Consider the following 13,482-nt stretch of genomic DNA (forward strand, 5'->3'; position numbering starts at 1 on the left):
ATGTATATGCTTCCTCATTTTTCTTATATCTCTCTGATATAGAACAGACACTTCAGAACCAACTTCCTTTAGATGTATTTTTCGGGACTATCTGTTGTTCCATGTAGTGAATCTGTTATTCATTGTGTTTGTATGGGCTAACAACCATAAGGCCCAACACTTCCTTCCAGAAAATAGTTTTTTATATATTTTTGGGATACTTCAAGGAGTCTTAAAATAAAATAGCCAAATGATTCTTGTCATGACCTTCTTAAAACAATTCCATATAGTTTCGAAAGGGCTTAGACTGTTATGGGTTAATAAACATGATTTTTGATTGACTACCTAATTTCCGTACCCCACACATACAATTAGCTGTAAGGTCCCTCAGTCGAGCAGTGAATTTCAAGCACAGATTCAACCATAAAGACCAGAGAGGTTTTCCAGTGCCTAGCAAAGAAGGGCACCTATTGGTTGATGGGTAAAAAAAAAAGCACACATTGAATATCCTTTTGAGCATGTTGAAGTTATTAATTAGACTCAGGATGGTGTGTCAAAACACTCAGTCACTACAAAGATAGGATGGAAACAGCTCAGCGATTTGACTTTAAAACAGTTATATAGTTTAATGGCTGTGATTGTAGAAAACTGAGGATGGTCAACAACATTGTAGTATTTCCACAATACTAACCTAATTGACAGAGGGGAAAGTAGGAAGCCTGTACAGAATAAAAATATTCCAAAACATGCATCCTGTTTGCAACAAGGCACAAAAGTAATACTGCAAAAAATGTGGCAAAGCAATTCACTTTTTGTTCTGAATACGAAGTGTTATGTTTGGCGCAAATCCAATACAACACATTACTCAGTACCACTCTCCATAATTTCAAGCATATTGGTGGCTGCATCACGTTATGGGTATGCTTGTAATCATTAAAGACTGGGGAATTTTTCAGGATAGAAAATAAACGGAATGGAGCTAAGCACAGGTAAAATCCTAGAGGAAAACCTGGTTCAGTCTCCTTTCCACCAGACACTGGGAAATTAATTATTTCATCAGGACAATAACCTAAAACATAAGGCCAAATCTACACAGGTGTTGCTTACCAAGAAGACAGTGAATGTTCCTGAGTGGCCGAGTTACAGTTTGACTTAAATCTACTTGAAAATCTATGGCAAAACCTGAAAATGGTTGTCTAGCAATGATCAACAAACAATTTGACAGAGCTTGAAGAATTTTGAAAATAATAATGGGCAAATGTTGCACAATCCAGGTGTGGAAAGCTCTTAGGGACTTACCCAGAAAGACTCACAGCTGTAATCGCTGTCAAAGGTGCTTCTACAAAGTATACTGACTCAAGGGTGTGAAAACTTATGCAAATGAGATATTTCTGTATTTAATTTTCAATAAATTTGCTAATATTTCTAAAAACATGTTTTCACTTCGTCATTATGGGGTATTGTGTGTAGATGGGTGAGTGAAAACAATATTTTTAATCCATTTTGAATTCAGACAGTAACACAACACAATTTGGAACAAGTATGAGAAACTTTCTGAAGGGACTGTATGTCAAAATAGGGATATTTAATCTGAATGGCACATGTTCCATGACATAGACTGACCAGGTGAGTCCCGGTGAAAGCTAGGATCCCTTATTGATTTCACTTGTTAAACCCATTTCAATCAGTGTAGATGACGCGGAGGACACAGGTCAAATGTTTTTTTTTAAAGCCATGAGACAATTGAGACATGGATTGTGAATGCCTGCCATTCAGAGGGTGAATGGGAAAGATAAAATATGTAAATGCCTTTGAACGAGGTATGGTAATAGCTGCCAGGCACACTGGTTTTTGTCAAGAACTGCACCGCTGCTGGGTTTTTCAAGCTCAACAGTTTCCCGTGTGTATCAAGAATGGTCCACCTCCCAAAGGTCATCCAGCCAACTTGACACAATTGTGGGAAGCATTAGAGTCAACATGGGCCAACATTCCTGTGAAACGCTTTCGACACCTTGTAGAGTTCATGCCCAGACAATTAGCAACTCAATATTAGGAAGGTGTTTTTAATTGTTTTGTACACTCAGTGTAGTCCATATTACTCTTAGAAAAAGGGGACTGGAATTGGCATTAGTATATGCACTTTGAAAATCCTCTCTACTGTATGAACTTCTGGTCTGACTTGTTAGTACAGCCTACTAAAACAGTCAGTGCTCCACACTGCCCCATGAGGCAGAGAATGTCACAGCAAATAGGGGACGAGTTGGACAGAGTTGTTCTCAATAATGAGCTGATAGTAACCCAGTTCTATATGAACAAATTAGCAACAGAAATCGTGTAAGACGACAGGCTGGTCTGGAGAAGGTGGGGGGTCGGAAGAAAACTGAGAATCGTTTTTTTGGGGGCGGTTGGCTATTTCAGTAGTAAATATTTTTCTTAACTTAATTTTTGGGACATTTTGTGTCAAGTGCCCAGACAAATAAAGTGCATGTGAGGTGGTGAGAGAGAGGAGGGGGGAGACAGAGGTAGTAGTTAGGATGACAGAGGGGGGAAACATGGGGCCAATGTCCCGTCCCAGGAGGAGCGGGTGGTGGACTGGCGCCTGTCTAGCTGACTGTGTCTCTGTGTCCGCCCCACTGGAGCCGAGCTCTGTTTGACCAGAAGGTTCACAAAGATAGTGCTGGCAACTGGTGTCATAGCAGAAAGTTCCTCCCTCACCCCCACTTTCACTACAACTCAACAAATGAAGCTAGCTGGGTGGATTCCAATGAGTAGTCATTTGTGGTTATATTTGTTGACACTGATGTTCCGGTCACCCAAAGTCAACAAGCCATGGCGAAAGGTTCTCTATATACGAGACAGATGGGCTCAGGGTTCCACACAACATGTTATTTCACTTACAGGGAGGGACAAGTTGGGCACAGCCAATTAAATAATTATTGAATGGATTCAAATGTAATAGTATAGTGTCAAACAAGTTGATCCCTAGAGAGCACGTGCAATTCATTGTTATTAGGCTATTAACCACTTATCACAGACTATTTTGAGGATGCAAATTATGCATTCAGAGGCTTACAAATTTCACAGTATAATTTTGTGTTTCTGAAATGTGATATAGCAGCACATCATTAAATGCATCATTGTACTTTATTTTTTATTTTTAAAGGTACACTCTTATCCAGAGCAACTTACTGTAAGTGTATTAACCTCATTCTTTGTTCTTCTTCTTGTATTGGTCCCCCTTGGGAATCAAACCCACAACTCTGGCATTGTAAGCAACATGCTCTACCAACTGAGCCACACTGGACATTTCAGCTGCCTACACATTCAAATTAGTCTAGTTTCTCTTCTCAACTTCAAAAATACATTTGGCTAACAATGAATGCGTGAATCACTATTATATAGCCTATTTTAAAATATTTTCTCTTTCATTAGGTCTGATGAACACTACATAATACCTGCAACATAATACTATCATATTCTTGTATTACTAATAACACTTGAAACAACTGAATGAAAGGTGCCACACATAGGATTTGTTTTCTTACATTTTTGCATTGTACTATACTGAAAATGTCAATAATATATCTGCAGTAATAGTGGAATTTATAGCGTTTCAAAGTATTACTTACAGTGGTGTGATTGGCTGTGATATTTGTCAATTGATTTCTCCCACCGGTGTGGAATCCATTGTCAAAATGGGTGAGCTGTTTTGAATTTGTGGCTGTGTTACCTAGAGGAAATCGGGTCAAGTGGCAGGTTTGAAAAACAGTGGCCAAAGTGTGTATGAATACCGGTGTACCGCAGTCTCAACACAAGACAGAGAAGTCCCTCAACCACGGACACCAAAAGGGCAATCAACTAACTTGGGGCTCATCTATTGCATGTAAAATTGTGCGCTGGAGAGCGTCCCTTTATGGGAAAATGTAAGAGTTCTGATTTTCTTCATAGGCTGTCATATCAATTCCAACTGATTTCAACCAGACTTTTAAATAGGCTATAAACTTCCTAGCAAAACCGAGAATGAAGGCCTTCAGTGTTGCAGTTGCAGTGGTGGTCGTCCTCGCATGTATGTTCATCCTTGAAAGCACTGCTGTTCCTTTCTTCGAGGTATGTCTCATTTTATAACACCAACCCACTTCAAATATGTGTGCATCGATTTTAGAGGATGTTCATGACTAATTTGTGCCTAATGTCTTTGCAGGTGCGAACGGACGAGGTTGGAAGCATTGACAGTCCAGTTGGGGAACATCAACAGCCGGGCGGCGAGTCCATGCGTCTGCTGGTACGTTCAATTGAATAAATGAATTAAGCTAATTACCTTTAGCAAATTAACATCGAAGTGGTTGCGTTTGCCCCGCAGAATTGAATTAACCTACTTGTGCTACCTGTTATCATTTGATTGTGAGCCGTTAGAGAGGGCTTTGGGGCGAACTGTGCTGTGGTTGTGAAGTGGAGACTTGGACAGAAATACTTACTTGCTTGTTCCCTCCTTTTTTCATATTATTTTCTTGGCCGGGATACAGGAGCATTTCAGGTTCAAGCGTCAGAGCCACCTCTCCCTGTGCCGTTGGTGCTGCAACTGCTGTCACAACAAGGGCTGTGGCTTCTGCTGCAAATTCTGAAGACCTGCCTGCAATAAAACCATCTTATTAACTTATTGCCTTTAATTTCCCCCCTATTCTTCTACATTTCCTTTGGACTCTGTGGAGAAGATGCAATCTCATTGATGTCTTTCTCACTGCAACCTCAGTCTTGTACATAAATGTTTTGTATCATGTTGTATAGCATGTTCTTCTTTTATTTTATATTTTGTACATTTTATATAAAAAAAAAATACATTTTCTAGTTTGCACGTTTGCGATGTTTTCATTCTAAGATGTTGTTATTGTAAAATCAGTTCTTATAGTGCTTTTTTTAATATAAATCAACACATTCTTTGAAGAGGTATTCAACCCCTTTTTTTATGGCAAGCCTAAATAAGTTCAGTAGTAAAAATGTACTTAACGACCATGCATGGACTCAGTGTTTCACATGACTTTTGAATGACTACCTCATCTCTGTACTCCCACACATACAATTATCTGTAAGGTCCCTCAGTTAAGCAGTGAATTTCAAGCACAGATTCAACCAAAAAGACCCGGGAGCTTTTCCAATGCTTTGCAAAGAAGGGTAATTATTCTTAGATGGGTAAAAAAAAAAGAAGGAGAGATTGAATATCCCTTTGACCATGGTGAAGTTATTAATTAGACTCTGGATGGTGCATCAATACACCCAGTCACTACAAAGATACAGGTGTCCTTCCTAACTTAGTTGCAGGGGAGGAAGAAAATAGCTCCATTTCACCATGAGGCCAGTGTTGACTTTAAAACAGTTACAGTTACAGTTACAATGGCTGTTATGGGAGAGAACTGAGGATGGATCAACAACATTGTAGTTACTCCACAACACTAACCTAATTTACAGAGAAAAATATTCCAAAACATGCATCCTGTTTGCAACAAGGCACTAAAGTAATATTGCAAAAAACTGTGGCAAAGCATTTCACTTTTTGTCCTGAATACAAAGTGTTATGTTTGGGGCAAATCCAATACAACACATTACTGAGTACCACTCTCCATATTTTCAAGCATTTTGGTGACTGCATCATGTTAAGGGTATTCTTGCAATCGTTAACCTTTTCATAAGTGAGATCCAAATATCTCTAACAGGCCCCAGTGTGAGTTTTTTTATGGGCGTCATGTCATTATGCACTCACTGTTCCAAAATGTGGTTGTTGCGCAGCAGGACAGTTAACCCGCGCTGTCCTCAAACCAAGGCACGCTGCATGCTAATTATCTATCTGCTATGTTTTAACTTGGCAATTTCAAATAATTTTCTAACAAGTTTGAATTTCTAACAACAGTTTGAATTGAGGTGTGTTCCCCCTCCTCATTAATTCACATAACAAGTAGCCCATTTCACTGTTGTGGACAATTTACATTTGAGGCTTTACTGAGGCGGACAAACTTCCCTCTTCAACGAGAATAAGTGCCTTATTTTCTGTATATCGTGTTGCCGTTTCTACTGTAGCATATAGTGTATGTATGTATGTATGTATGTATGTATGTATGTATGTATGTATGTATGTATGTATGTATGTATGTATGTATGTATGTATGTATTCACATGTTCAGGTACTGGTGACAAATCATGCATTCCGATTCTTGTATAGATTGTAATCGACACATATGATGTGTGTAAAATATTTGTTGAAAGTTGTACTGATTATAATAATATTTGCCAGCTATGTGTGGTGCCATGTTTGTTGACATTCTGGTTGTCATGTTACCGTCTGCCAGACCAAAGCTGTTATAAAAAATGAGGTGAAGGAATAGTTCACTCGACCGACATATGGTGCTTTCAAGACAGCTGGGAACTGAAAAATACGAGAACAACTCATGACGTCAGCGATCTTCAGGTATTTTGGGATTTGGTATTTCATTAGGATCTCCATTAGCTGTTGCAAAAGCAGAAGCTACTCTTCCTGGGGTCCACACAAAACATGAAACATAATACAGAATGACATAATACAGAACATCAATAGACAAGAACAGCTCAAGGACAGAACTACATAAAACCTTTTTAAAAGGCACACGTAGCCTACATATCAATGTCTACTCACAAACTATCTAGGTCAGATAGGGGAGAGGAGTTGTGCCGCGAGGTGTTGCTTTATCTGTTTTTTGAAACCACGTTTGCTTTTATTTGAGCAATATGAGATGGAAGGAAGTTCCATGCGATTAGGGCTCTATATAATACTGTACGCTTTCTTGAATATGTTCTGGATTTGGGGACTGTGAAAAGACCCCTGGTGGCATGTCTGTGTGTAAGTTGACTATTAAAAGAAGAAGTGATACAGTCAGTCTCTCTTCAACTCTTAGCCAAGAGAGACTGGCATGCATAGTATTTATATCAGCCCTCTGATTACAAATAAGAGCTAAATGTGCTGCTCTGTTCTGGGCCAGCTGCAGCTTAACTAGGTCTTTCCTTGCAGCACTAAACCACATGACTGGGCAATAATCAAGATTAGACAAAACTAGAGTCTGCAGGACTTGCTTTTTGGAGTGTGGTGTCAAAAAAGCAGAGCATCTCTTTATTACTGCCAGACCTCTCCCCATCTTTGCAACCATTGCATCTATATGTTTTGACCATGACAGTTTACAATCTAAAGTAACGTCAAGTAATTTAGTCTCCTCAACTTGTTCAACAGCCACACCATTCATTACCAGATTCAGCTGAGTTCTAGAACTTAAATGATTTCCAAAGCTTTTTTAACGGTCATTTTTGTTCTCAATGATTTTCTCATCAAAGTAGATACATTCTAGAATCTCATGATTAAACCAAGGGCTAGAGCTCTGCTTTACACTGACCTAATGGGAGCCATCACATTCACCACACCAAGGAATCTGCAGGAATCTACATTTAAAGAATTCCCAGGCACTGTCTACCCTTACACTATCCAACACAGGTGACCAGTCAATTTTATCCACTTGCTCCCTAAACATTTCAACACAGTATTTTTGGAGTCCTCTGACGGTTTTGGTTACACTTAAATATATATTTAAAAATCCCTACTTGTGCAAAATGTAATCCACTCTGCGGTATTTTGGATTTATCAGACACCAATATTAAGTCAATTGTACTTTGCACCTTTTTACATACCCCGATGGGATGTTTTATCATTTAGGTCAGAGCAAGTGATCTACAGAAGTGCATAAATATATTGTGGGTTGAGATATCCTTTTTGCAGACATCAGTATTGAAATTCCCGAACAAAATGACTTCCTTCACCAGGAAATCATTACAGTTTGACAACACAATTTTGAGACCTTCATAGAATGCATTCTGACACACCCCCAACCAAATCAGCCTGGTTTTGGGAAGGCAGATATCCAGCCAGACAATCTCCAGATCAACGCTTAAATCCGATCGGATGTTAAAAGCAATCCGATCTCACAAACGCACATATTCCCCCACCGTTCCGATTCCGATCCTTCCTGACAACAGAGAAATTGCCTATCTCAATCACAAACAGATGAATCCAACCACGTCTCAGTAAAACATAAGACACCCAACTCTGATTTGCAAACCAACAGGCGTATCTCATCAATCTTCGGTAGGAGGCTTTGGACGTTTAAGTGCACAAAAAGTAAACCCTTCTTCCCAAAGGCCTCACTGAATTCCCGATCCATTTGTAACTCGCCTCCCACTGCACTACCATCTTCCCTCTGCACTGCCTCCGGTGGCCTCTCTGCCTCCATAGAGCACCCCTCCTCAGGTGCTGCTCCATCGTCCATCGTTGAAAATGACGTTTCTGTATTTCATTTTCAATAAATATGCAAACATTTCTAAAAACATGTTTTCACTTTGTCATTAGGGAGTGTGTAGATGGGTTTGATTTTTGGGGGGGAATTCAGGTTGTAACACAACCAAATGTGGAGTAAGTCAAGGGGTATGAATACACACACGTGTGCGCGTGGACACACACGCACGCACGCACACACACACACACACACACACACACACACACACACACACACACACACACACACACACACACACACACACACACACACACACACACACACACACACTATTAATTCCTGGGCTGTTCTGAGAGTCTAAGTTGTCAATGTTTTATGATCAGTCAATTGCACCTGGTAACCCTTTGAGGTGGGAGGGTGGTTGACATTGTTGCTCAGTATTCTGTGTAATACAGTTGTCAGCATATAGGGAGTGCTAGACAACAGGGATTGTTAAGTTTAAATAGGCCCCCATTCGAGCAATCGCCATAATGACTGCTCATTCAAGTGTGATTCAACACGCCACATATTCAAATAAACTTGGGCACTCTCAGCCTTTTCTCTCTCTCGCGCTCTCTCGCTCCATCCATATGCAAAATGCCACAGAATACATTAATTCAGAGCTAGGCGATTGAAGAAACAGAGTAGGTCTAAGATAAACATATTCTCACCATCTCTCTCTCTCCCTGCCTCTCCCTTTCCCTTTCCCTCTGCCCCCCCCTCTCTCTGCCTCTCTCTCCCACTATTTCTCTCTCTCTCTCTCTCTCTCTCTCTCTCTCTCTCTCTCTCTCTCTCTCTCTCTCTCTCTCTCTCTCTCTCCCTCTGCCTCTCTCACTGTCTCTTCCTCTCTACCCCCCCCCCTCTCTCAGCCTCTCTCTCTCAATCTCAATATATTATGAGCTCTAAGGCCACTGAATGGGTTAATATTGACAGAGAGAGAGTGTCGAAGTACTCTCCAACAGCAGGCCTAAAGCTAGAGGGTAATAACTGAGGCCTATTGACCGTCAGCTAATATTGAGATTCTGTCATTAAAAAATGTCTTCCGGCTGCCTATCTATATTATAGTTCCATCACACCAGTATAATAGATCATGTCATGTCATTTGCATTTAGATCGCCCCTTTTCTTGGATTGCATACTGGATTGCATACTGGACGTTGGGTGCGATGGAGTCGATAGTGAGGAGATTCCTAAAGAGAATGGATGGGGATCATAACGAAGGCGAACCACCAACACAAACACAGCCGCCCGGCCCCTCTTCTGTCCGAATCCTTGCAGCACCTGGAGACGTTAGTTTTAATTAGCAGAGGGGAGTGATAGGGGCTTCTCTCCCCTCTCTCCTCTCTTCTCTGACTGTATGCTCAGAAATACTGATTGCTCCAGAATACTGAATACTATACTGGTGGCCAGCCTACACTCAGGCTTCCAATGACACGTTTTACACCAACAACTACATAATCTTACCCGGGCTCAGCAGGCCTGCATGCATGAAGTGAATAAATCAGTAAATACGTATATTCACAAGTTCATTTGAATAGATTAATTAATATGTTGTTAACTTTATGCATGATTATACACTCTTAGACTGTCCCTATAGGAGAACCTTTTTTGGTTCCAGATAGAACCCTTTTTGGTTCCATGTAGAACTCTTTTGGGTTCATAAGGGTTCCACCTGGTACCAAAAATAGTTCTTCAAAGGGTTCTCCTATGGGGACAGCCGAAAAAACCTTTTAGGTTCTACAGGGCTCCTTTCTTTCTAAGAGTGTTTATGCTAGCTACCTGACGGGAAACACATTGGAAATATTTGAATATTATTAATTACTGTTAGTTTTAACTAATAATATGCTGGGGTACAGTGGAAGCCAATTCATGCTGGTCTAATTTCATTGAGGTCAGAACTGAAATCAGTCCTGTTTGTCAAATATTACCCATAGCCAACTCTTCTCTCCTCTATCTTCTTCCTTTTTATTCAAAGCTGCATTTGAAGTGTTCTGTCTGATAGGATGTCGCTCTGCTTCAGACGCGCACGCGCACACACACCACACACACACACACACACACGCACACACGCGCGCGCACACACACACACACACACACACACACACACACACACACACACATGCACACACGCGCGCGCACACACACACACACACACACACACACACACACACACACACACACACACACAAACAATATCGAATAGTACACCATACACGTTGCCTATCACCTCCTCCACCTGTCGCTCTCCACCAAACACTCAACCCACAGCTCAACACACTAGAATGGGTTAGTGGGCCCCCAACATTATTCAAAACGTAAGCCCACATTCAAAACCAAACTGATTGTTGTCTGAAGAGGGATCTGGTGCTATCGAGAAATAAGTCCATTGTTTTTCAAACTTGAGACACCCGACTTGTTCCATTAATATGTAAAGTCTTATCTAGACCCAGGCAAGAGGAACCTTTACTTCTCCAAGGCTACTTGAATCCTAAGCAAACTATGGAAATGAATAGAGTGTGTGTGCTCAGCTGTTGCACTGTATACTCCCTGTGTCTGTCCACATTGTGATAGCAGGGCCACGGTGGGAAGAAATATGCATTTCAGGTGAAGCATAGCAAGGTGGACCAGCTTTGTGATCCTCATCCATGCACATCAAATACACCCATAGGTACAATCCTCTGATCTAGATGCCAACACACACACACACACACACACACACACACACACACACACACACACACACACACACACACACACACACACACACACACACACACACACACACACACACACACACACACACACACACACACACACACACACACACACCTTTCCACCCCCCAAAAACACATACTGTAACATCTTGAACCAAGAGCTGAGGGAAATATGCCATGTTCTCTCACACGTAATATCTCCCACAGCATGTGTTGGATCCAAATAAATCATGTCGGTGTTATTTAGACGTATATTACCCTTGGGAGAGCTGTGTATTTGAGTGCAGCGCTGACTAGCGTTACCCTCGGGCCCACACTGATTATATCAAACAATATGCAGCACGGCCTGAATGCTTAAAGAGGGGGCATCTCCATCTCTCCTCGCTCTCCCTCTGGTTAAACTGTGAATGAAGGTATAATAAGGTTAATACTGCTGATTTACCCAGAGCCACCCTGGGGTGGATAGATAGGCCTTGACATTGCTTCACTGGTTCATGCTTAACCATGGAGCCTGGATAGAATCCCCAGTGGTACAGTCTGTTGTCCTAATGGCACCACAAAGTCGCAAACCGTTGATTTGTCATTCACCCACACGCATTCTTCAGTTACGCAGGGTATCCATTCAAAAACCACGGAATTAGAGTGACTAAATCAATGGAGGCCAGAGGCTACTGGCTACCTGACAGGCTCACTTTCCCGTTGAACTCGTCTATTTTCTTCTTGCATACACAGGACATGAACCAATACAGGGCTAAGATGTATATTGAGTTTGAGACGTGACATGTAGTATTTTCATATTGTGATATACGCTTTTCATATGAACTGCAGTGGGCAATTTTTGTATTTATTAGATTTTTTATTTAACCAGGTAAGCTAGTTGAGAACAAGTTCTCATTTACAACTGCGACCTGGCCAAGATAAAGCAAAGCAGTGCGACACAAACAAAAACATAGAGTTACACACGGAATAAACAAGCGTACAGTCAACAACACAATAGAAAAAAAGAGAGTCTATACACAGTGTGTGCAAATGGCGTGAAGAGGTAAGGCAATAAATAGGCCATAGTAGTGATGTAATTACAGTTTAGCAAATGAACACTGGAGTGATAGATGAGCAGAGGATGATGTGCAAGTAGAATACTGGTCTGCAAAAGAGCAGAAAAGTAAATAAAAACAATATGGGGATGAGGTAGGTAGATTGGGTGAGCTATTTACAGATGGGCTATGTACAGCTGCAGGGATCGGTTTGCTGCTCAGATAACTGATGTTTAAAGTTAGTGAGGGAAATATAAGTCTCCAGCTTCAGCGATTTTTGCAATTCCTTCCAGTCATTGGCAGCAGAGAACTGGAAGGAAAGGTGGCTAAAGAGTTGTTGGCTTTGAGGATGATCAGTGAGATATACCTGCTGGAGCGCGTGCTGCGGGTGGGTGTTGTTATTGTGACCATTGAGCTGAGTTAAGGCGGGGATTTACCTAGCAAAGACTTATAGATGACCTGGAGCCAGTGGGTCTGGCGACGAATATGTAGTGAGGGCCAGCCGACTAGAGCATACAGGTCGCAGTGGTGGGTGGTATAAGGGGCTTGGAGACAAAACGGATGGCACTGTGATAGACTGTATCCAGTTTGCTGAGTAGAGTATTGGAAGCTATTTTGTAAATGACATCGCCGAAGTCGAGGATCGGTAGGATAGTCAGTTTTACGAGGGTATGTTTGGAGGCGTGAGTGAAGGAGGCTTTGTTGCGAAATAGGAAGCCGATTCTAGATTTAATTTTGGACTGGAGATGTTTAATATGAGTCTGGAAGGAGCGTTTCAGTCTAGCCAGACACCTAGGCATTTGTAGTTGTCCACATACTCTAAGTCAGAACCGTCCAGAGTAGTGATGCTAGTCGGGCGGGCGGGTGCGGGCAGCGAACGGTTGAAAAGCATGCATTTGGTTTTACTAGCATTTAAGATCAGTTGGAGGCCATGGAAAGAGTGTTGTATCGCGTTGAAGCTTGTTTGGAGGTTAGTTAACACAGTGCCCAAATAAGGGCCAGATGTATACAGAATGGTGTCGTCTGCATAAAGGTGGATCAGTAAATCACCAGCAGCAAGAGCAACATCGTTGATGTATACAGAGAAAAGAGTCGGCCCGAGAATTTAACCCTGTGGTACCCTCATAGAGACTGCCAGAGGTCCGGACAACTCAAGAAGTAGTTGGTGAACCAGGCGATGCAGTAATTTGAGAAACCAAGGCTGTTGAGTCTGCCAATAAGGATAGGGTGATTGACAGAGTCGAAAGCCTTGGCCAGGTTGATGAAGACGGCTGCACAGTACTGTATTTTATCGATGGCGGTTATGATATCGTTTAGTACCTTGAGCGTGGCTGAGGTGCACCCGTGACCAGCTCGGAAACCGGATTGCACAGTGAAGAAGGTACGGTGGGATTAGAAATGGTCAGTGATCTGT

The 13,482-nt window shown here is 41.6% G+C and overlaps 1 protein-coding gene across 1 annotated transcript; it reads left to right on the forward strand.

Moving 5' to 3' along the window:
- The first annotated feature begins 3,975 nt into the window (after positions 1 to 3,975).
- LOC110505210 (hepcidin-like) lies at positions 3,976 to 4,759 on the forward strand. Its single transcript, XM_036964755.1, has 3 exons — positions 3,976 to 4,086; positions 4,181 to 4,261; positions 4,488 to 4,759. Exons 1-3 carry the CDS (start codon positions 4,000 to 4,002, stop codon positions 4,599 to 4,601), a joined length of 282 nt encoding a protein of 93 aa, XP_036820650.1. The 5' UTR covers positions 3,976 to 3,999; the 3' UTR covers positions 4,602 to 4,759.
- The last annotated feature ends 8,723 nt before the right edge of the window (positions 4,760 to 13,482 follow it).

The sequence above is a fragment of the Oncorhynchus mykiss genome, chromosome 3, assembly GCF_013265735.2.
Source record: "Oncorhynchus mykiss isolate Arlee chromosome 3, USDA_OmykA_1.1, whole genome shotgun sequence".
NCBI lineage: Eukaryota > Metazoa > Chordata > Actinopteri > Salmoniformes > Salmonidae > Oncorhynchus > Oncorhynchus mykiss.

Bases quoted from the DNA above. Each gene is read 5' to 3' on its own strand.
- LOC110505210 (XM_036964755.1), top strand. From the start codon at position 4,000: ATGAAGGCCTTCAGTGTTGCAGTTGCAGTGGTGGTCGTCCTCGCATGT. The intron at 4,087-4,180 runs GTATGTCTCATT...ATGTCTTTGCAG, and splicing joins CTGCTGTTCCTTTCTTCGAG to GTGCGAACGGACGAGGTTGG. The intron at 4,262-4,487 runs GTACGTTCAATT...CATATTATTTTC, and splicing joins GCGAGTCCATGCGTCTGCTG to TTGGCCGGGATACAGGAGCA.